Here is a 24,152-nt window from a genome sequence, read left to right as displayed (position 1 = left end):
AGTGTGAGTCCTACAACATTTTTCTTCTTCAAGATTGTCTTGGTGATTGATGGCTTTGATAGAAATTGGCCAGCTATCAAAAAAATGTTTTTTAAGCCTGGAAGTTTTTATTGGAATCGTATTGATTCTACAGATCAATTTCATAAAATGTTCCATCTTAACAATTTTGAGTTTTCAAATCCATGAACATGAAATCTCTCCATTTATTTAGGCCTTCTTTAACTTCTCTCAACAGTAAAGAGGCCTTATGCATCTTTTATTAAATTTACTTCTATGTAGTTGATATTTTTATGCTATTGTAAACAATATTTTTAGAGGGCTTATTTCCAGTTACTTGTTACTAGTATTTTAATATATAATTGAGTTTTTAAAGAAAGACTTTGCATCCTGAGGCCTTGCTGTATTCACTTTTACAATTATTTTTACTTTTGTTAAGAAGGTTGATAAAGGAAAAACTGAAAACAGCAACAGCCCAAAATGCTCATAAGTTAGCCACAGGGCTCAATCTCTTTCTTTTACTTTTTTCTTTTCCGTTTTCTTGCCTTGTTGCAATGCCTAAGGACTCCATTACAACGCTGAATAGGTGAGACTGGGAGGAACACTTTCAATGTTTCACCATTATGATGTTAGCTGAGGTTTTCTTCCTGTATATGCCCTTTATCAGGTTGAGGAAGTTCCCTTCCATTCTTAGTATGGTGATAATAGTATTCCTATTATAGCTAGTGTGAGTTAAATTTTACCATACTTTTTCTACATAGTCTCACATATTTTTTATATAACACATTAATTCTGTGCATGTATGGGCAACTTCTGCAATATTCTTGGTGGATGCAGAAGAGTTGCCTAAGAGAAGCCCAGGCATGTATTTTAAAATGACCACCATGATTCCAGTACCAAATACAGTTTGGTGTCACTTGATCTCCACCTGAGCCCTGTGGCTAACTTATGAGCATTTTGGGCTGTTGCTATTTTCAGTTTTTCCTTTATTAACCTTCTTAACAAAACAGATGTCTCTTATTTTGGTGGTAAAGGTGGGACTTTGGGTACTTTTTATTTCGTTCCCTTGCCTGTATTTTCTAAATTTTCTTTAGTGACATGGATGAATTGTGTTTAAAAAAGTTTTAAAGTTCTGTATAATTAGATTACAGATTAATACACTTCAAACGCATTTCTACCAAGTCTTTCTGAAAGTATATCCAAGTCACCTTGCTTGGATATGGGTGTTTCTTAAATCTCTGAGAGCAACATATTCACAAACCATTTTGTGGTGGGTGACTAAGGACTTCTCTGTTGATCTTTTAATCATTTCATTTTAGAAGGTGCTCATTTTTCCGTCTATCCCAACTTCAGTTTCCGGGATGAAACTCCTAGCATGGTTCTGTTCAACATGCTTTTCTTTAGTTTGTCTTCCTTAGGAACTTACCAGAGCAGGAAAAGAAACACCAACAGACTGTGTGTGTTATGACAGTGGGATAGATCAGGGACTTCAGCCGTGCTTGGGAATTTAATGACTTGGAACAGATGGAGTCTGAGTCCAGGGTGACTTTGCTCAGGGGTAATTCTTAGTAAGTTTGGCTTTTAAATTCTGTGAATTTTTTTTTTTTCCCCATCTGAAGCAGTTGAGGCTTTAAAGGTCTGGAGCTAGAGGAAGCCTCCCTCAGACTAGTCTGTGGATGACAGCCATAGGATGTGGAATAGGGATCGGAGATAGACTGTTATTTCCAGCTGCTGTGCTTTGTTTTTGTGGAACAGGAAGTCATTATCTGGAGAGCCATAAATTCTTGATAGCTCATTTCTCCTTCCTGGAAGGGCACCCGCATCGAGAATAGGCTTCATCACTGGACTCATGGGGCTCCCACAAGGAGCTCTATTTGACTACTTGTTTTCTTTCTAATTACAGATTCCTGATAGAAGGAATGTTTTCTCCTCTTTCTCAGTACTTAATGTGCATGGCAGTAAATATCAGTTATTATTATTATTTTTCTTTTGAGACAGAGTTTTGCTCTTGTTGCCCAGGCTGGAGTGCAATGGCACGATCTCAGCTCACCACAACCTCCGCCTCCTGGGTTCAAGCGATTCTCCTGCCTCAGCCTCCTGAGTAGCTGGGATTACAGGCATGCGCCACCAAGCCCATCTAATTTTGTATTTTTAGTAGAGATAGGGTTTCTCCATGTTGGTCAGGCTGGTCTCGAACTCCCGACCTCAGGCAATCCACCCGCCTCAGCTTCCCAAAGTGCTGGGATTACAGGCGTGAGTCACCGTGCCCGGCTGGCCAGTTATTTTCTTACTTTCTATTGATAATTAAAGTTAGAAAGTTTTATACTATACGAAGCAAAACAAACCTCAAACCTCAAAATGAATGAATAAGTGCTCCTTCTTTCGCATTTTTTACCAGTAATAATGAAAATCATTTGAATCGTATAGCATGCCATCTTTTACAATAGCACTCACATGTCTTATTTGATCCTCACAACCATATTGTGGGGCATAGGAAATATTATTATCCTCTTTAAAAGTGAGGAAACAGACTCAGAAATTGAGAAATTTGCTCAAGATTGGACAGTTCTAACAACGTAGAGCTACAATCCAAATGCTGCAGTATGCCAGAGTGGTTAAGACTAAGGGTTGCCAACTCAGACCTCTTGGGTTCAGATCCTAGCTCTTCCTCTTACTAGCTTCGTAACTTTGGCCATGTCACCTAACCTCTGTGCCTTCATTTTCCCTCACTAAAATAGAGGTCATGGAGACTTACCTCATATAGATGTCTCTTGGATCAAATGAGATCATTTTGATACAGCTGTAGACAGACCAGCTGGCATACAGTACCTGGTTGGTGAGGGTCCAACCAGACCACTATTTGTCTTGGAGGCAGTGGTGGAAGATTTTTATCCTTCAGTCCTTCCGGCTACCTCTCCTGCCTTGAAACCTGAAGTCAACTCCAGGAGTCACCAAAGTGCCCGACACATTCCATAAATCCCCAAGTGCCCTGTAGGGTTAGAGAATCCAACCCCAAATTAAACACTTTAAAGAAAAACTCCTACCATAAAGATCTTTTTCCTTGGCTCAATTTTGCCAGGCGGCTGAAGATGGTATCTGCTTATTTCCTCTTACACAATTTTAATCAGAAACCTTAAGAAGGTTTTAGATGGGATTGTTATATTCTTCCTCTCTAAATATTTTAGGGAGTATTTGTTCTTTATTTGCCATCAACATTTATCAAATGCATGCTGACTCGTGTATTTGCCACAGTCTGCTCTTGAAGTAGGATAGAAATTCCTGTGCTATACAGTACATGTTCTTAAAAAGCCTTTGAGGAAGCAACCCTGTGTGTTTTATATCGTGCAGCCTGCCCTGCAGTTAAGTAAGGTTTTTGCCCATGAGTACGGAGACAGTTCCGCCTTTATGTCTTTTGCTTGACTTCTCTCATATATGCAGAGAAACAGAGACAAAGAGAAAAAGAGACATGTGCCGGTCTGCTGTGTGTCTAGCTGCAAAGGAGGTTCGAGCCTATCCCTGGGAAATGCCCTCAATGAAGGACACAAAAGTTACTATTTTTAGAGTGGAGGGCAGCATGTTTGTCAACATTTCATGGTGTGTCACAGCCAGGCAGGAAACTTTAGGTTTGAAAATAGAAGTCTTAATCCCATTACCTCATTTTTGTCTACTGAAGTCCCTGACTTTAAATGTCAACAGGAATCAAATTTACTTCATGAAGCAAATCATCAGCATTGATCGTTCTCTATCTAGCACCACATTTTCTCATTACTTTTCACGTATCCTGTATTCCCCACGCTGAGGCAGCCAGACGTTGCATATATGTACTAAAATTAAATGCATTTAATGCTCTGCCCTCCAAACTGTTTTAGCATACATAATGCTCATACTAACAGCTTGGTTAGATGTTGCCAACAACTACTGTACTTACTGTCTTCCACACTGCCTGTTTTAAATATTGTCCTACGAAAACTCTTATCCCAAAATACTAAGGAAAAAATGTAGGCTCTATAACTGGATATGCAGAGTAATCCTTATGTTGTAGAACTGTTTATGTTTATGAATGTGTACATAGAGTAAGACTGCTTGAAGGAGACACACATTATGATGGTGACATTGATTATCTGGGGTAGCAGCAGGATTTAGGTGCTTTTAATTGTATGTGCTTCTGCACCTTCCAAATCTTCTAACATATAACTAGTTTCTTAAAGTTGTTAAGAAATTTAATTTCTTGATATTTATAGAAACAAACTGTTACTTATTTTAGAACTTGGTGACTTGAACATCTATAAAACCAATGTGCTTTGAAATGAATTCATATGTGAGTGCCTTAGATTCAGTGTGCCTTACATCTTGAGTCATCTTCATTGGAGGCAAAGAATACTTAACCCTATGGCCCTAAGGACAGTGGGGGACAAGTCACTTAAGTGGCATCTGTCACTTCAGGACATATAAAGGTGCAAGAATGTTCTAGCCTTTCCACGTTCCCCTATTCTGTTGTTACTTGATGCCATTTCCTTTCTCAGAAGTTCTTTTGGTATTTAGGAGATCGTTGAAAAGCCATGACCTCTTTCATCTGATACATAACCAAGACTCTTAACACAGATCCATAGTTGGTATAGATGAGTTTCGGTTTAATATAGCTGTAAATACGTATTCAAGTATTCCAAGAATGCTTTATCCATATTTATAATCTTCCTTTTCTCTTCTCTTCTCTTCTCTTCTCTTCTCTTCTCTTCTCTTCTCTTCTCTTTTTTCTTTCTTTTCTTTGAGATGGAGTCTCGCTGTGTAGCCCAGGCTGGATTGTAATGGCGCAATCACGGCTCACTGCAACCTCTGCCTCCCGGGGTCAAAGCATTCTCCTGCCTCAGCCTGGGATTACAGGCATGAGCCACCACGCCCGGCCCTATAATCTTCTATTTCTAAAATGCAATAACTGCCCACCTGGCACCCACTTAAACAGCATGAGGAATTCAGGATTTATTTGGAACCTAGAACTACCTCAATGTCTGAATAGCAATTATAGGCCTTATCATACAGTGGTTGAGCACTTTTGAATGCTTAGTAGCATGTTCACATGTGTTATTCCATATTTGCTTCCAAACGACCCTGTGAACTAGAATAGGGATTAGGATTATTTCATGTTCCCGTGAGGAAATGGCACAAAGAGGCTTGCCTTAGACCTCAATGAGTTTGTGGTAGAGTCAGGACTAGAAATAAAACCTTTCATCCCATGTCTTTATCAAAGGCCCCACAATTCCAGATGTCTCTTTCCAAGATCTTCCCCAGGGATACAGGGACTCTAAGGAATAATCATGATAATAATAATATCAAAAATAAAATGTTTGCTATATATACTTCATATACATTAACTCAGTTCTCATGACAATGTAAGAGGTAAGTACTATTATTATCTCAATAGGCCTTAGTTGAGGGAATAGAGGCCTAGTACATTTAAGTAACTTACACAGGGTCGCAGAGCTAGTGGGTGGAGTAGCCAAGAGATGAACCAGCATAGAGCCATAGTCCATGCTCTTAACCACTTGACAATGCAGTAAGTCCTGTCTGCTTCCCACCTGTTTATGCCTAGGTTGACCTAGGCCAAAGATGGAAATTCTCCTGGTAAGGGTCCTAAAACTCCTTTTCTCCAAACTTACAGAAGTGTATGTCTTATATTAAGCAATAAGAATACTGTTCTATCTCCTTGTGGAAAGAATCAGGGAGAGTAAAGAGGCATAATAAAACTGAAATATTTTTGCTCAATAGTTAGACAAGATTGGAAGGTTCTAGGAATTTATATCTGCCATGGTTGCTGCAAGGATCTTTTCATCTATCTCTTGTCTGGCTGCTAAGGAGCTTTGATTGCAAGTAACAGAAGCCAACTTTACTGTGAGCAAAAATAATTTATTCTAAAGACATAGTAGCTTACATAATCAAAAGAAAAGCGGAATACTCAGGCTTCAGAAAGTTGGTGTATCAGCTTTTACTGTGTTACAACCACCTCAAAATTTAGTAGCTGAAGAAAAAACCCCACCATTTGTTCACCTTATGATTCTGCAAATCAGCAATCTGGTCGGTGCTTGAGCATTCCCCTACCTGCGCTAGGCTCAGCTGACCTCCTCAGCAGCTCACTCATGGGTCTGCATTCCCATGAGTAGCCTAGTTGGCTACTATGTCTTGATTCTCCATATGGTCATTCATCCCCTGGAAGGGTCACTCACATGATGGTCTTGGAGTTCCAAGTATAGTGAAAGAAGGCAAGCCCCAATGCACAAGCACTTTTCTTTTTTTTTTTTTTTTTTTTAAATTTATTTATTATTATTAAACTTCAAGTTGTAGGGTACATGTGCACAATGTGCAGGTTTGCTACATATGTATACTTGTGCCATGTTGGTGTGCTGCACCCATCAACCCGTCATTTACATAAGGTATAACTCCCAATGCAATCCCTCCCCCCTCCCCCCTCCCCATGATAGGCCCCGGTGTGTGATGTTCCCCTTCCCGAGTCCAGGTGATCTCATTGTTCAGTTCCCACCTATGAGTGAGAACATGCGGTGTTTGGTTTTCTGTTCTGCACAAGCACTTTTCTAGTCTCTGCTCGAGATATATGTATTTAATCTCGACTAAAGAAAATCACACAGCCAAGCTCAGAGTCAGAGTGGGAGGGAGCTGCCCAAGAGCGCAGATAGAGAAGGAGGAAGAATCTGTGGCCATTTTTGCTATCTCCCATAGATGGCCAGGAACCTTGGCACCTTTAAGACTCAAGTCACCAGTCGGGTGCTGTGGCTCACGCCTGTAATCCCAGCACTTTTGGAGGCCAAGGCAGGCACATCATGAGGTCAAGAGATCGAGACCATCCTGGCCAACACAGTGAAACCCCTGTCTACTAAAAATACAAAAATTAGCTGGGCGTGGTGGCGCGTGCCTGTAGTCCCAACTACTTGGGAGGCTGAGGCAGGAGAATGACTTGAACCCAGCAGGCAGAGGTTGCAGTGAGCCAAGATTGTGCTATTGCACTCCAGCCTGATGACAGAGCGAGACTCCATTAAAAAAAAAAAAAAAAAAAAAAGGACATGAGTCAGCAAGAACTAAGGTGAAGGCTTTCTAGGGTGCCTCCGTCTGAATAACTTAGCCCCCACTATCTTCCTGCCGTTAGTCAGTCCCTTCAAGATTTCCAAAAAGAATCTCACTGTGCTTGAATTATATGCATCATGGATGGTGCACCTTGGGTGACAATCAGTGAAGACTTGAGCAAGAGGGGGGAGTCTCCAAAAGGACAGTTGTGACGTTGTTACCCGGATTAGTGTGGAGTGATGCAGAGAAGGCAATACAATATTCCTTCTCTCTGTATTGTTCACTGTATTGACTTAGTCCTTTCCCTCGAACCATGTAGGTTTAAGAATTTATTAAGTGCAAAAGTAGTAATCTCAGCCTATTACTTGAACAACAGAAGATTTCAGATATTCAACTCAAAAGACACTTGTTATAAAGCTAGTGGTGCTATTAGTCCTTTCTCACACTGCTATGAAGAACTGCCCAAGACTGGGTAATTTATAAAGGAAAGAGGTTTAATTGATTCACAGTTCTGCAGGGTTGGGGAAGCCTCAGGAAACTTACAAACATGATGGATGGGGAACGAAACGCATCCTTCTTCACATGGTGGCAGGAAGGAGAAGTGCCAAGCAAAGTGGGCAAAACCCCTTATAAAACCATCAGCCCTCATGAGAACTCACTCACTATCATGAGAACAGCATGGGGGTAACTGCCCCCATCATTCAATTAACTGCGATCGGGTCCCTCCAATGACAAGAGGGAATTATGGGAACCATAATTCAAGATGAGATTTGGGTGGGGACACAGCGAAACCATATCACCTGGCATGGGTCAAGATCTCACCGACATCTCCTCTTTTTGTCATTGCTGTGTATTTATTGGATACCAAGTGTATAGCCAAGAAAGGGACTGGACTGGTGTTCTGATGTGAGATCACATGATCCTTGTCCCTGGCAGCAACTCCAGCAGTCGTTTGTTTAAATCAGTTTTAGAATGTGTGCAGAATTGGAATGCTGGTTTTAAGACTTTCTAGAAATAAAGAAGAGATGGCAGTAAAGTTGACATTTAGCTGAAGTCCAGTCAACAGGGAAAGCCTAAGATAGGCTGTTACCATTGTCACCAGGGAGCTAGAGCACTTAGGATTGAATTATTGCCCAAATAATAGAAAGGTTTAAAGGCATAACAGATCCTTCATATTTGCCAAAATACCTTTCCCTTTGAACTGAAAACCAGGGCCATTTTTCTGATTATAATAGCCTGCTTTTAGAAAGGATAGGGAAGAGGTGATATCTGTGTGTGTATGTGTGTGTATGTGTACCCATGCTAAGTATTTGAAACATGCCTAGTACACTAAGCATTTTCTCCAGATGTTTGATCAAGTTTCTACAAAGGTTTAATCATGATCCTCTAATATATTTGGAATAAATGTATTACTTTATTCTAATAAACTAATTTATTAGAATAAACTAATAAATTAAACTAAAACTAATTTATTCTAATAAACTAATAAATGTATTAGTTTATTCTAATAAATTAATAAACATACAACCATACTAGTTAATGTTTTGTAACATATAATGAATAAAAAGTAGAAACATTGAAAAGATGGGTTAAAAAGTGAACAAAAATAGAAGTTGTAAAATATTTTCTTTCCATACCCCAGTGGATCAACTGAGTATCTCCTAAGTCTACTCTTCCACTTTGGGGACTGCTTGTCTAGACTGCTAAAACATTTTATACCTGCCCAACAATTACAAAGACATTTCTCAATACCAGAGGGATAATAGAAAGTTGAACATTCTGTCTTGATCAAAGTGTATTCATGACTTAATACTTCCTTTATGTGGTGAATTCCTGTACTTCTTTGGTATATCCATAATGGCTTTGTGAATGTATGTGTCTTCATATACATTCTATCTTCATAGTTGTACTTCATACCTGAAGTACAGACTTTCATATCCCTTGTAGTTCTCAAGTCTTTGAAGTTTATCTCTGTAATAATTATGGAAAGGTTTGGATTCATGGAAATCATAACCTGTAACAAATATATTCTTTCTTTCTCCAATTCCTTTCATTCTTCCTGCCTCCTTTCCTTTTTTCTCTGTTGGATTGATAACTAATATAACTTAAAAGGCATTTTCCCTCCCTACTTCCTCCTATCCTGTTTTTTGCTGCTTTAAGAATTTTGAAATGAGAATAATACATACATATTTTTTCTTCCTGTGAGAGCTAACATTTATTGAGCTATGGGCCAGGCATATGCTGGGAATTAGTTGTTTTCCTCTTTTTCTAAGAGATTGTCTTAACTTTTATAGATTGCATCTACCATCAGTCTATAAGGATGTCCTCTTTGATCTTGGTAACTAAAAGCGAGTTGGACAAGTACTGAAATTAAATCAAATTACCAACTCCAAATCCAATTGAAAAGACAGGCCTACTGCATACATGAGCTATTTGGTTATTTTGTTGTCAGTGTCATTGCTGGAAAGTCCACATAAAGAACAATGAGCTTTGGATAATACAGATGAAAGGGGTCGTCTGTAGGGATCCTTTCAGCTTGCAGTAATTGCCCCTAACATTCCTGTGGGTGATGCTGGTCATCTGACTGTACCCTCACCCCCAACAGACTTCTTGAATTTCTCCTGGAAATGATATTATAGCACAGCAAAGGTAGCAAACAGAAGATCGACATGATACAGACTCAGAATGCATCTTCTTCTCCTTCCCAGGACACATGTACACAAGTACACATAATAACATGCAAGAAATCTCAGCTGTCTTTCTTTGCCCATACCACCAGCCCCCTGACCAAAGTTACAGAATCCCCAACTTGAGTGAAGCAGAAATTCTCATCACTAAGGTTCAAAATTATCAGACTTTGAATCTGGTAGAATGGCACTATTATAACTGTTTCACGATTGTGACAGTGAAGACATTGCTGTTTGTGCTTAAAGTATATTTGCCCATGAAGCTAAAAGACTTCTGATAAGGTGAGACTAGTAAGACTCCCAAGCTCCACTCTCAGAATAAGTAGGCCTGGGTCTGTGCCCATACGATTGAATATAAAAGTATTATATATAAAGAGGCTGATGAGGACCAGCTCTGCGGGGCCATTACTGATCGGTAGGACTTTAGTGCTGTGTTAAAAGTAGACCCATATATTGAAGGAAGCAGTGAGGGAGCTAACAGACAGAGCTGTTGGTGAGACTGCAACCTCTAGGTTTATTTCATTTGGCCACTTGACATTCTCTATAAGGCATAGCGTGGCTTTCTCTTATTCACCAACATAACCAGGGATAATCAAGCCCTTGCCCTTGTATAATTCCTGCTGGGTCTGTCCCACAAACCCTGGCCAACAGACAGATGGATGAAATGAGTATTCAGACACAGGTATGCAGTGTAAGAGCAGCTAGGGGACTGGCTGGCTCTAGTGGTCAAAGTGCAGTCCCGAGAAGCTGGAGCTGCTTGCTTTTTATTCAGTGCAGGCACAATGCCGAAAACCCGAAGCCAACACAACCTGCGGGTAATTAACATTTATTGTTCCACTTTCAGGGAATGTCACACGCGCAGATGATAAAGGTCAGTTCCTGGTCGACATAAGTAAATAAGCCTGTTTAAGATAAATTCCCCCACACTCCCTTGTACCTACTCCTTGCCCTCTGCCTCAGGGTTATAGAACGCTGTCTTCAGCTATTCTCCCTTGGGGCTCTGCAGAACCTTCCGACCTTTCAGCAGATTTGCGTCCTTTCCCCTATAGTTTTTCCCACCACTCTGACCTGTCCCCCACACATTCCCTAATCTTTTATAAATCTGGTCATTTTTTCTGTCTTCTAACTATTGCAACAGTGAGCCTTTACCTTCCTTGGCAATTCCAGGATCTGAGAATCATCTTACAAAGTCTGAAACTGATTTTACTTGCTCACCGAAGAGTGATATGACTGTTAGAAATGGGTATCTCTGACCAAAGGTAACATCAAGGTTCAGTCCCATCTAATTCCACTTTAGGGTATACTGATACAGCCTAGCCCTTCACTAGCATCCAGGAACGTAATTGTTCCTAACACCTTCAAAGGTCCAGAGGCTTCTTGGACCTTACAAGCATCCTGCGTTGTTGGTGGGGTGTGTTCACATGGTGAGCAGGTGAATAGTGAGGATGTGGAGGTGCAGATGAGTGAGACATCTGTGGCAGAGGGCAGTCCTAATGAGTCACCTGTCCTGGTCACAGTAAGAGCATGAGCATTATAGTCCTACCACTGCTTCTGGGGACTTACCCAGTGCTCCTCCAGGAAGTACTTTTTATGGCTCCCCAGCCCTGGCATGGGTATAAGAAGCGTGCTAAAATCGGTAAGAATGGAGACCCCCTTTTTCGCTTATTCCTATGCTACGTTCTCCCTTATGGTAACCTCTAGATATAGGATGCCATCTATTTTAACCTCCTAAACCGAAAGAGCCCCCTTTTCACTTCTTTTCATACCATAGAGGTGTTTGATGGTCCATTGAGCAGAGCTTCACATCCAAAAGGCTGAGCTCCTACAAACTCCTCTGTTCAGTTCTCTTTGATGGGCTCATAAGTACAGTCATGCACTGCATAGCATTTCAGTCAACAACAACATGTATATGTCAGTGGTCTTGTACGACTCTACTACCATATTTTTACTGTACCTTTTCTATGTTTAGATATCTTTGGGTATACAAATGCTTATAATTGCCTGCAGTATTCAGTACAGTAACATACTGTACACGTTTGTAACCTAGGAGCAATAGGCTTTACCATATAGCCTCGGAGTATAGCAGGTTATACTATCCAGGTTTGTGTAACTACACTCTATGATGATATTCTATCGAGGTTTGTGTAACTACACTCTATGATGATATTCTATCCAGGTTTGTGTAACTACACTCTATGATGATATACTATCTAGGTTTGTGTAACTACATTCTATGATGATATTCTATCCAGGTTTGTGTAACTACACTCTATGATGATATACTATCCAGGTTTGTGTAACTACACTCTATGATGATATACTATCTAGGTTTGTGTAACTACACTCTCTGATGATATTCTGTCTAGGTTTGTGTAACTGCACTCTCTGATGATATACTATCCAGGTTTGTGTAACTACACTCTATGATGATATACTATCTAGGTTTGTGTAACTACACTCTATGATGATATTCTATCCAGGTTTGTGTAACTACACTCTATGATGATATACTATCTAGGTTTGTGTAACTACACTCTATGATGATATTCTATCCAGGTTTGTGTAACTACACTCTATGATGATATACTATCTAGGTTTGTGTAACTACACTCTATGTATGATGTTCCCACAATGAGGAAATCACCATTGATGTTGCATTTTTCAGGATACATTCCTGTCATTAACCAACAACAGGGATATGCTCTACAGTTGAAAATGACTATATTTGAAAATAGGAAGGAAACAGGTACTTTTTGCTATGGCAATAATAAAATAAAACACAGCTTAGGGTCTCTGCAAGTGTCACTATCACTAGTTAACTCTTTTCAAGACACCTTGTTATATAAAATGTTAAGGAATTAATTTATAAAGCAGAATACTGATTTTTCAGTTTACCATAGATTTCAGAATATATCCCTGCCCTCAGCGTGAGACCTCTGCTGGGGAACTGGTGTTGACCCTGTCAGACCACAGCAAGGTGTCGTAGTGGAGTCTCTGCCCAGGCTGAGTTGGAGAATGGAGCCCTCATCTAAGACAACCCAAGAAACTGATATCAGAAAGGCACATTGAGGCAGGGAACCAATAAGCCAGTTGAGTCATAGTTGGTTGTTAAAGGAAGAGGCCAAAAGTAGGGATCCAAAGGTAGAGTATTGGGGAAGACATGGGGAAGTGGGCAGTGGTAAAACAGAGGCAGAAGTTTAGAACCAGAGAGAAAAGATATTCTTGGTCACCACGTGAAGCTATACCCCACCAACATGGAATAAACTGGGGATAGTCCTGGGCCAGTCAACAAACTTAAAGTCTGATGCTTGCTTTTCTGAGCAAAAAAAAGAAAGCTGGAATGTGTTGGGTCAGCCTGTCCTAATAGCAGGGAGGGAGTTGGCAGGGCAGGCTGGACCAGTCATTTGAAGAAGGTACGCAGTACTGCTTCATAGGTCACCTTAGTAAGTAAAAATGAGAATGTGGTGTCTTGATAAAGATTCTGTTAAGTAATGTTAAGTGGTAGTTTGATGAACTGGCTTCTTCACTTCGGGGATATCTCTGACGGGGTACTTTACCAGCATTGAAGCATCCTCTGTCCTGGACAGTGCTGAGCCAGGTGAATACATATCCTCTGGCTGTCCTTTTTATCATTAGTATTTTGTAATGACTAACCAGGTCCCAGCATAGACTCATCCTCCAGCTCTCCTTTTTATCATAGTATTTAGTGATGACTAAGTAGGTCCCAGCATATTTTACACACATTAGAAGCACCCTTGATAAGCTTGAGATGACTAACTCCCTTCTCTCACCCTATGCATTTCCACATTAGTGCATGACATCACTTGACCTTTTGCACAAAGACTTCTCTATGTCAATGGATGTTAATCTTTATTTAATTAACTTATTTTCCCTGTTGAAAAACGTTCCTAAGAAGTTGTGTCAAGATAACTCTTGCCAATCTCAAAAAGTAATGGGAAAAATTAACCAGATTTTACCTTAACGAACAAGCATTAAGGAAATACTAGAGTTACTAAAAAATAAAAGCAGGACTTGACTTCTGATCTCATCTTGGGCAGTTTACTTAAAATTGCTGACCTCAGGCTTCTCTGTAAAATGAAGAGGTCAAGTTTTACTATTTCTGAAATCTCTCCAAACCCCAAAATTCCGTGTTCCTCTTTTCACTTAACAAATTACTCCATAAATATGAAATGCTTACTGTGTATCTGTGGCTGGTTGTACAGTTTTAAGTACAGGCATACCTCAGAGATACTGTAGGTTTGGTTTCAGACTATTGCAGTAAAGCAAGTATTGCAATAAAGCAAGTCACACACATTTTTTGGTTTCCTAGTACAGATAAAACTTATGCTACACTATATTATTAAGTGTGCAATAGCATTATGTCTAAACAATGTACACGCTTTAATTAAAGACACTTTATTGCTAGAAATGCTAATGATCACCTGAGCCTCAGCAAGTCATAATCTTTTTCTGGTGAACAGCCTCAGGGTGGTGGCTGCTGAGGGTTGGAATGGCTGTGACAGTTGACAGCAATGATATTTGCTGCGTCAGTTGACCCTTTCATGAAAGATTTGTCTGTAGTATCCGATGCTATTTGATAACATTTAATACACAGTAAAATATCTTTCAAAATTGGAGTCACTCCTCTCAAATCCTGCTGCTGCCTTATCAACTAAGTTTATGTAATATTCTTTTTAAAAATAATTTCAACATTTATTTTATTATATTTTATTTATTTATTTTTAATTTTTTTGAGACAGAGTCTCATTCTGTTGCTCTGGCTGGAGTGCAGTGGCACGATCTTAGCTCACTGCAACCTTCACCTCCTGGGTTCAAGTGATTCTCCTGCCTCAGCCCCCTGAGTAGCTGGGACTACAGGTGCCTGCCACCTTGCCCAGCTGATTTTTGTATTTTTAGTAGAGATGGGGTTTCACCATGTTGGCCAGGCTGGTCTTGAACTCCTGACCTCAAGTGATCTGCCCACGTTGGCCTCCCAAAATGCTGGATTACAGGTGTGAGCCACTGCACCTGGCCTCAACTTTTACTTTAGATTCAGCAGGTACATGTGCAGGTTTGTTACATGGGTCTATTACATGACATGGAAGTTTGGGGTATGAATGATCCTGTCACCCAGGTAGTAAGCATAGTACTCAATCGGTAGTTTTTCAGCCCGAAAAATGTATGTAATATGTAATATTTATGTAATATTCTGAAATCTTTGCTGTCATTTCAACAACGTTCACAGCATCTTCATCAGGAGTAGATTCTATCTCAAGATAATACTTTTATTTTCTCATCCATAAGATGCAACTTCTCATCCATTAAAGTTTTATCATGAGATCACGTGCAGTGGATCATGCTTGTCATCTGAGCACTTAGGCAAACGCAGAAGGATAGCTTGAGCCCAGGAGTTTGAGACCAGCCTGAGCAACATAGTGAGACCCCGTTCTCCATAAAAAGGGGAAAAAAAGACCAAAGAAAAGTTTTCTTATGAGATTACAGCAATTCAGTCATATCTTCAGGTTTCACTTCTCGTTCTCTCGCTGTTTCCACCACATCTGCAGTTATTTCCTCCAGTGAAGTCTTGAACTCCTCAAAGTCATCCACAAGGCTTGGAATCAACTTTTACAAACTCCTGTGAGGTTAACTTCTCTCATGAATCACAGATGTTGTTAATGGCATCTAGAATGATGAATCCTTTCCAGGAGTTTGTCAGTTTACCTTGCCCCAATCCATCAGAGGAATTACTATCTATGGCAGCCTTACAGAATGTATTTCTTAAATAAGAAGACTTGAAAATCAAAATTACCCCTTGATCCATGGGATATAGAATGGATGTTGTGGGCCAGGCACAGTGGCTCACGCCTGTAATCCCAGCACTTTGGGAGGCCAAGGCGGGCGGATCAACTGAGGTGGGGAGTTCAAGACCAGCCCAACCAACATGGAGAAACCCTGTCTCTACTAAAAATACAAAATAAGCCAGGCGTGGTGGCACATGCCTGTAATCCCAGCTGCACGGGAGGCTGAGGCAGGAGAATCGCTTGAACCTGGGAGGTGGAGGTTGCGGTGAGCCGAGATCGCCCCATTGCACTACAGCCTGGGCGACAGGAGCAAAACTCCATCTCAAAAAAAAAAAAAAAAAAAAAAGGATGTTGTGTTCCATGGCTGCAGGCATGAAAACAACATTAATCTCTTTGTGCATCTCTATCAGTGCTCTCGGGGGGTCAGGTGCATTGTCAGTGCGTAGTAATATTTTTGGAAGGAACCTCTTTTTTCTGAGCAGTAGGTCTCAACCTGGGCTTACAATATTCAGTAATTCATGCTGTAAACAGATGTGTTATCATCTAGGCTTTGTTGTTCCATTTATAGATCTCAGGAAGGTAGATTTGCATAATTCTTAAGGGCTCTAAGATTTTTGGAATGGTAAATAAACAATGACTTCAACTTAAAGTCACCAGCCACATTAGCCACTAACAAGAGAGTCATCCTGTCCTTTGAGGTTTTGAAACCAGGTATTGACTTTTCTCTAGCTATTAACATCCTAGATGTCATCTTCTTCTGGTAAAAGGCTGTTTTATCTTCAGTGAAAATCTGTTGCTTAGTGTAGCCACCTTCCTCAATTATATTAGGTAAATCTTTTGGATAACTTGTTGCAGCTTCTATATTAGCACTTGCTGTTTAACCTTCTACTTTTATGTTATGGAAATGGCTTATTTCCTTAAACCTCGTGAACCAACCTCTGCTAGCTTTATTTATATATTTTTTTCCTGTGATTTCCTCCCCTCTTTCCACCTTCATAGACTTGATGAGAGGTGGGACCTTCCTCTGAATTAGGCTCTGGCTTATGAGAATATTGTCACTGGTTTAATCCTCTATCCAGACCACTAAAATGTCCTCCGTATCATCAATCAAGCTCTTTCACTTTCTTGCCATTCATGTGTTCACTGGAGTGGCACTTTTAATTTCCTTTGAGACGTTTTCCTTTGCATTCACAACTGGGTTAACTGGCATGGGCTTTTCGCCTGTCTCGGCTTTTGCCATGCCTTCTTCACTAAGCTTACTCATCTCTCACTTTTGATTGAAAGTAAGAGACATGTAACTCTTCATCTGAATACTTAGAGGCCATAGTGGGATTATTAATTGGCCTAATTTCAATATTGTTGTGTCTCAGGGAATAAGGAGGCCTGAAGAGAGAGAGAGAGATAGGGGAATGGCAAGACTGTGGGGCAGCCCAGAACACACACATTTATTGATTAAGTTCACCATCTTATGTGGGCACAGTTTATGGTGCCCCGAAACAGTTACAATAGTATCATCAAAAAATCACAGATCACGGTAACAGATATATTTATAGTGAAAATGTTTGAAATATTGTGAGAATTGCCAAAGTGTGACCCAGAGACAGAGTGAGCACATGCTGTTGGAAAGATGGTGCTGACAGACTTTGCGTTGCCACAGATCCTCTGTTAATAAAAGATGCAGTATCTGTGAAGTGCAAAAAGACGAGGTATGCCTTTATATGCCGTTATGTAACAGTCAGTGCTGCTGCATGTTTAGAAGCCTGCAATGATCTTAGAACATTTGTTCTTGCCACTCCTAATAAATTCCAATGAACATTTATCAATACTTTTGTTTTGTATTTGTCACTGCATTAACAAATTAGGTTAACAAATAAGGGAAAGAAGATAGTAGAGTCTCTGTGTTCAAAATATAGACACTTAATTTTCCTCCCATAGTTCTTTTTATTCAGTTTTAGTGGCTTTGATGACTACTGAAATCACTTTATTTAATTTAATCTTTTAGGAACTTGAAATAGATTGTGGCCTAACATTAAAAGAATCCACCACTTCTCTTCAGTTGGCATCAGTAAAGACACTAGGAACCTCTTAGGTACTGGAAATTTTCCCTGTGGTATAGAATGAGAACCTAATCCTTGCACATGGCTTTTGTTTGGCAGCAGCCCAACTCATAATAAAAACAATTTGGAGGTAGCCAGTGGAAGAGACAGTAATTAAAATCATGCTGGAGTTTAGTTTTTTGTTTTATTTTAATAAATCAGTAAATTGAATTGTGGAGAAGAATTAGTTTTGTGTTCAAGATACTTGGTTTTTGCCTATTTCTTGCTGGAGAAATGTGCCAGCTTTTCCCCCTCTCGTTGTTTCCAGTCCCAGCCACACCGGCAATAATTGTCTTGGGAAAGATCTAACCGCTGCTTTCTCAATACAGACTACAGCTAAGCAGTTTATTTCCTTTTTCTAAGGTTAATTAGTAGTAATAATAAAGAGATGTTTTGAACTTTTATTATAATTTTTATTACAATGCTATGTTGTTTTCTTTTGTAAGCAACATCACAGTTTTTGAAAGAAAGAATACAGATTTCAAATTTTTTAAATCACCTCTTATCCCATGAGAGATTTGTTTTCACACCAAAATATTATGAGATTATTATATTCCAAAGCTTTCTAATACATACATACTACATTATCATTCCAGTAGTAGTGGTGGTGGTGGTGGTGGTAGTAGTAGTAGTAGTAATAGTAGTAGTAGTAGTAGTAGTAATAAGAACAGCCTACATCTACTGAGCATTTATTATTTGCTTGTCTGGTAGGATTTAATATTTCCCTAATTAAATATATAGCAAAACTGAGATAGAGGGAAATTTAAGACTTGCCTAGAATCACATATCTAAAATGCTATAGGTATGGAGTTGAAACCCAAGCAATTTGACTGCAGATTTTAGGTGCTTCCTGTTATTCACTCAACAATATGTCCTAGTCAACTTCCATGTGAATTAACATGCATCAGAGCATCATCTTGACAGCTACATGGAATTTCATTTTAAGGATATAACAACTGATGTAACTAGTCTCCCATGGTTGGGCATTCAGGTTTTTTCATGTTTTTCTGTGATAGAAACATTGCCATACTAAACATCACTGTGTACATCGTTGCATGCTTGTCCTGTTATTTCCTTAGAGTAAACTCTTATAATTTATTTCTTAAAATTCTCGGATTTCTTTAAATAAATTATTTCACAGAAAAAGAAAAACTCAATTGCAGAAATTTCACCTATGCCCTGCTACCATCCCAGAGAATAAGTTTTAAAAACTCATGTAATTATGGAACATGAAACCGTCAAAGGAAAGATAATTTTGTCGAAGTCTTTTGATATTTTTTAATGACTGTCAAAAAGAAAATAGCATCCCTAGAAATTAATTGAATTCAAACTTTTCCCTTCAAATTTAAAGACACTCATTTAGTTTGTATTATAACCCTAATGTTTCAAAAATGTTTAGGACTTGGTGTGATTTAAACTAACTTAGTTTGAAAAGGAATTTATTGTAAGAAAATGATCTTCAGTCGGGACAAAGGCCCTTTTTTCTCTTTTCATTTCTGGCTCAGGAGAAGATGAGAAGGGCTGTTTTGAGGACAAGATTCCCAACAGAAGGGAATCCTTTGGCAGCAAGTGTAAACAGCTTTGGCAGAAAGCCCCCCTCCAAAGAAAAAGGACTTCAGCTTGTTTTAAACTAGAGAGTGAGCTCCAGGACAAAAAGGATAACCCTGATGCCAGGGCTGGGCCAGTAGAGATTGTTTGGGTGGAAACACTACATCACAAAGACTCTCTAGAGCTGCCTCATTAGAAATTGATGAGTTTTGAGATGTACCCCTTTCCCGTTCTCTAGACAGGATCAAGAACCATTCCAAGGAAGTGATTATATTTCACTCAGGACCACAATGTTCCTTTTAGACGTTGTTACCAAAATGATAAATAAAATATAAAAACTATGAGTGTAGGTTGTTTCCTGACCGTTTTCCCTTCAGTTTTCAGAAAATAAATCACTTATGTATATACAAAACTGGATTCATGCTTAATTTGAAGGAGATTGTCATCTTTAATTTAAAAATACTTTAGAATCCTTTTTAGTCACTGTATATATAGAAAATGCTTTTTGCTCATTATGTTTCTGGGGTGGGTATGGATATGTGTATATGTATATGCATACTCGTGTTTAGCCTACATTTTCTTTTCTTTTTTCTTTTCTTTTTTTTCTTTTGAGACGGAGTTTTGCTCTGTCGCCCAGGCTGGAGTGCAGTAGCGCCATCTTGGCTCACTGCAACCTCTGCCTCCCAGGTTCAGACGCTTCTCCTGCCTCAGCCTCCCGAACAGCTGGGATTACAGGCTTGTGCCACCACGCCCAGCTAATTTTTGCATTTTTAGTAGAGACAGGGTTTCCATGTTGGCCAGGCTGATCTTGAACTCCTGACCTCAAGTGATGTGTCTGCCTCGGCCTCCCAAAGTGCTGGGATTACAGGCGTGAGTCACCGTGCCCGGCCTAGCCTAACATTTTCAAACCGACGTTTTCAGTTGAGAGAATTGCTATCTGTTTGAATAAATTACTTGGAAAGACGGATGACAAGTCAGCATCCCATCCTTGTATAATTGCATGTGCAATTATGTGCAGCATTGCTGATGGTGTGGTTGGATGTGATACGCATGAAGGTGTAGTGAGGTGGTCAGAAAACTCAATCATTCAAGTATCCGTTTTCCTTTGATTCCAAACGACTGGCCATCGAAACAGTGGGTGGGATGGTAGCAGAGATCTCTCATACACATTCCTGCAGAGACGTAGAGAATGGAAGAGCTACTCTAAAGCAAAGTTTATTTTCTCACTTATTTTATCAAAAAACCTTATTGAGTACCTACTATATGCACACATTTGTTGTCTGTGCTGTTCCTTCATCAGAATTCATTCCTCCTTGCTAAAAGCCTCATTTCCCCTCCCTTCCCACAGCCCCAGCAGATACCCACGGTCCTTAGGTTACTGAAAAAATTTAGATCTTTCCCTCATCAAACCCAAGTCCTGTATCTCCTTCCTGGAAGGCCCTGCTAAAGTGGAGTTTTATTTGTAATAACCTTTTTATCATAAAAAATAAACTTCAAGATGGAAAAAATATTTTAGAGGAAAAAAGATTATATCATGAGCATTTCCTCATGATATACGGCATACTTGTAAACATTTTAGTGGGTGGGTATTATTTTATTGTAGGCTTCAATTTCTTAACACTTACCCAATTGTTGAATATTTAAAATATTTTTCCCTATTATAAATAATGCCAAAATGGACATCTCTGTTCTTCCAACTTGGTTCATAATTTAGATTTATTTTCTTAGGGTAGAATTACTGAGTCATTGTTTATGAACATGTGCTAAGGTCCTTAATATAAATTGCCCAGTCTTTTCAGAGCATCTGTTGCAACTTACAGTTTCATTAAGCGTCCACGTAGTGCTCCTATTATGGCACCCTTACCCTCATTGAGCACTAAAATCTTTCAGAATCTTCACTGATTTTTTTTTTAATTTTCATTTTTCATTTTTGAGACGGAGTCTTCCTCTGTTGCCCAGGTTGGAGTGCAGTGACGCGATCTCGGCTCACTGCAATCTCCACCTCCCGGGTTCGAGAGATTCTCCTGCCTCAGCCTCCCAAGTAGCTGGGATAACAGGTGCCCGCCACTACGCCCAGCTAATTTTTTTGTATTTTTAGTAGAGACTGGGTTTCACCATGTTGGCCAGGCTGGTCTCGAACTCCTGACCTCGTGATACGCCCACCTCAGCCTCCCAAAGTGCTGGGATTACAGGCATGAGCCACCGCGCCCGGCCATTTTTCTTATTACTGGTGAGATTGGATATTTTTCACATACTTATTAGACATTTTTTAGTTTCTCTTTCATGAATTATCTGTGTATGTTCTTTACTCGGACTTCTATTGGGGTTTTTGTGTTTTTCTTATTCACATGTATGAACTTAGTGAATTAAGAAGGTTGACCATTTGTCTTTATTATTTAATCATTGTGTTTAGGCTAAAATCCCTCCAAGAATATTATTTGTGATCGTATTATCACTTACAGAAGATAACTTGTTTTTTTTTCAGTGAGATGAGCTTATATAATTTTATATAGGAGATGGTTTTCAATGTTTAAAAATTAAGAATACATTTCTTAAAGCTAAGTACAGAAAACATCTATTCCAGAAGCTTAAAACAAGGAAGAGTATATAAATTGCAAGAGACCTTGGTACTACCAGTCAATACTTCTGTATTGATATAGCCATTGTGTTCTTATTGCACTTAATGTGATAGCTCCTCTGGGGTGCTTGTTACAAATATGTGAGATCTACACCCAGACTAAGCACCTGAAACAGGTAATGAGCTGCTTTGGAATGTACTGGATTCCAGTTGAAATTCTAGTAATCCCTCCTTCCCATACTTCAGTTTTCCTTACCTCTAGAGCCCCTGAACAGTAGCTCATACGTTCTCTTTTTCCTTTTAGACAATTCCTCCTCGCTTCAGGAAGATGAAGAAGTAGAAATGGAGGCCATCAGCTGGCAGGCCAGCAGTCCAGCCATGAATGGGCACCCTGCCCCTCCAATGACCTCTGCTCGTTTTCCCAGCTGGGTCACCTTTGATGACAATGAAGTCAGCTGCCCTTTAGCACCAGTCACCTCTCCTCTGAAGCCAAATACTCCACTAAGTGCATCTGTGATCCCAGATGTACCTTATAATTCAATGGGATCATTTAAGAAGAGGGACCGTCCCAAGAGCACTTTGATGAACTTCTCCAAAGTTCAGAAGCTGGACATTTCCTCTTTAAACCGCACGCCTTCTGTAGCTGAGGCTCCACCTTGGAGGGCAACCAACCCTTTCCTGAATGAGACTCTGCAGGATGTACAGCCCTCCCCTATCAACCCTTTCAGTGCTTTCTTTGAGGAACAGGAGAGGCGCTCCCAAAACAGTTCCATTTCCAGTACCACGGGCAAAAGCCAAAGAGATTCCCTCATTGTCATCTACCAGGATGCCATCAGTTTTGATGATTCAAGCAAAACCCAGTCACACTCTGATGCTGTTGAAAAACTCAAACAACTCCAAATTGATGACCCTGATCACTTTGGCAGTGCAACTCTACCTGATGATGACCCGATAGCCTGGATTGAACTAGATGCTCACCCGCCTGGATCAGCACGGTCCCAGCCCCGTGACGGGTGGCCAATGATGTTGAGGATCCCTGAGAAGAAAAACATCATGTCCTCCAGGCACTGGGGACCGATCTACGTCAAACTGACAGATGCTGGTTACCTGCAGCTGTATTATGAGCAGGGCCTAGAAAAACCATTCCGTGAGTTCAAGCTGGAGATCTGTCACGAGATTTCAGAACCCCGGCTTCAAAACTATGATGAGAATGGCAGAATCCACAGCTTGCGAATAGACCGTGTCACCTATAAGGAGAAGAAGAAATACCAGCCCAAACCTGCTGTGGCTCACACAGCAGAGAGGGAACAGGTGATTAAGCTGGGCACCACCAATTACGATGACTTCCTGAGTTTCATCCATGCAGTTCAGGACCGTCTCATGGATCTGCCAGTGTTGTCAATGGATTTGAGCACAGTTGGCCTGAACTACCTTGAAGAGGAGATTACAGTGGATGTCAGAGATGAATTCTCTGGCACTGTGAGCAAAGGAGACAACCAGATTCTCCAGCACCATGTCTTGACGAGGATCCACATCCTGAGTTTCCTGTCTGGGCTCGCAGAGTGCCGCCTGGGCCTCAATGATGTCCTCGTCAAAGGGAATGAAATAGTTTTGAGGCAGGACATCATGCCCACCACCACCACAAAGTGGATCAAGCTCCATGAGTGCCGTTTCCACGGGTGTGTGGATGAGGATGTATTCCACAACTCGCGGGTCATTCTGTTCAACCCTTTGGATGCGTGCCGGTTTGAGCTAATGCGGTTCAGGACAGTGTTTGCTGAGAAGACCTTGCCTTTCACACTCAGGACAGCCGCAAGCGTCAATGGGGCAGAGGTGGAGGTGCAGAGCTGGCTGAGGATGTCAACTGGCTTTTCCTCCAATCGTGACCCCCTCACTCAGGTTCCCTGTGAGAATGTGATGATCCGTTACCCTGTGCCCAGTGAGTGGGTGAAAAACTTCCGCAGGGAAAGTGTCCTGGGGGAAAAGTCTTTGAAAGCCAAAGTGAACCGGGGGGCAAGTTTTGGCTCCACTAGTGTTTCTGGCTCTGAGCCTGTCATGAGAGTAACTCTGGGAACTGCCAAGTATGAGCATGCCTTCAACTCCATTGTGTGGAGGATAAACCGACTGCCCGACAAAAACTCAGGTGGGTGGTGGTTCCTCTTCTGTGAAAACAAACATACAGTTGTAAAAAAGCTGAGATCAAAGTTCCACATCCTGTATGAAGTGCTTGTTTTTACTGTGTGATGGGAGTGGTGATGGAGGGGGAGTGGGATCAGAAAAGTAAAAATAATTGAGCAAGGTAAGTAATGTGTATAGTGTCCCAGTCCACTCTGTCTTTTCACCCCCTCATTATCACACATCTTCCATAAAACTA

General features: G+C 40.3%; 1 protein-coding gene across 5 annotated transcripts in view; it reads left to right on the top strand.

The window, feature by feature from the left end:
- The window catches only part of STON2 (stonin 2), a 176,161-nt gene that overhangs the window by 135,062 nt on the left and 16,947 nt on the right, over positions 1 to 24,152 (top strand). For all 5 annotated transcript variants that reach the window (XM_037984347.2, XM_037984343.2, XM_037984344.2 and 2 more), the window contains one exon: positions 22,083 to 23,921. In XM_037984347.2, the coding sequence (XP_037840275.2) occupies positions 22,083 to 23,921 (1,839 nt within the window). The remainder of the gene's footprint in view (positions 1 to 22,082; positions 23,922 to 24,152) is intronic.

Source organism: Chlorocebus sabaeus, chromosome 24 (assembly GCF_047675955.1).
Source record: "Chlorocebus sabaeus isolate Y175 chromosome 24, mChlSab1.0.hap1, whole genome shotgun sequence".
Taxonomy (NCBI): Eukaryota; Metazoa; Chordata; class Mammalia; order Primates; family Cercopithecidae; genus Chlorocebus; species Chlorocebus sabaeus.
This window is presented reverse-complemented; position numbering and strand designations above follow the sequence as displayed.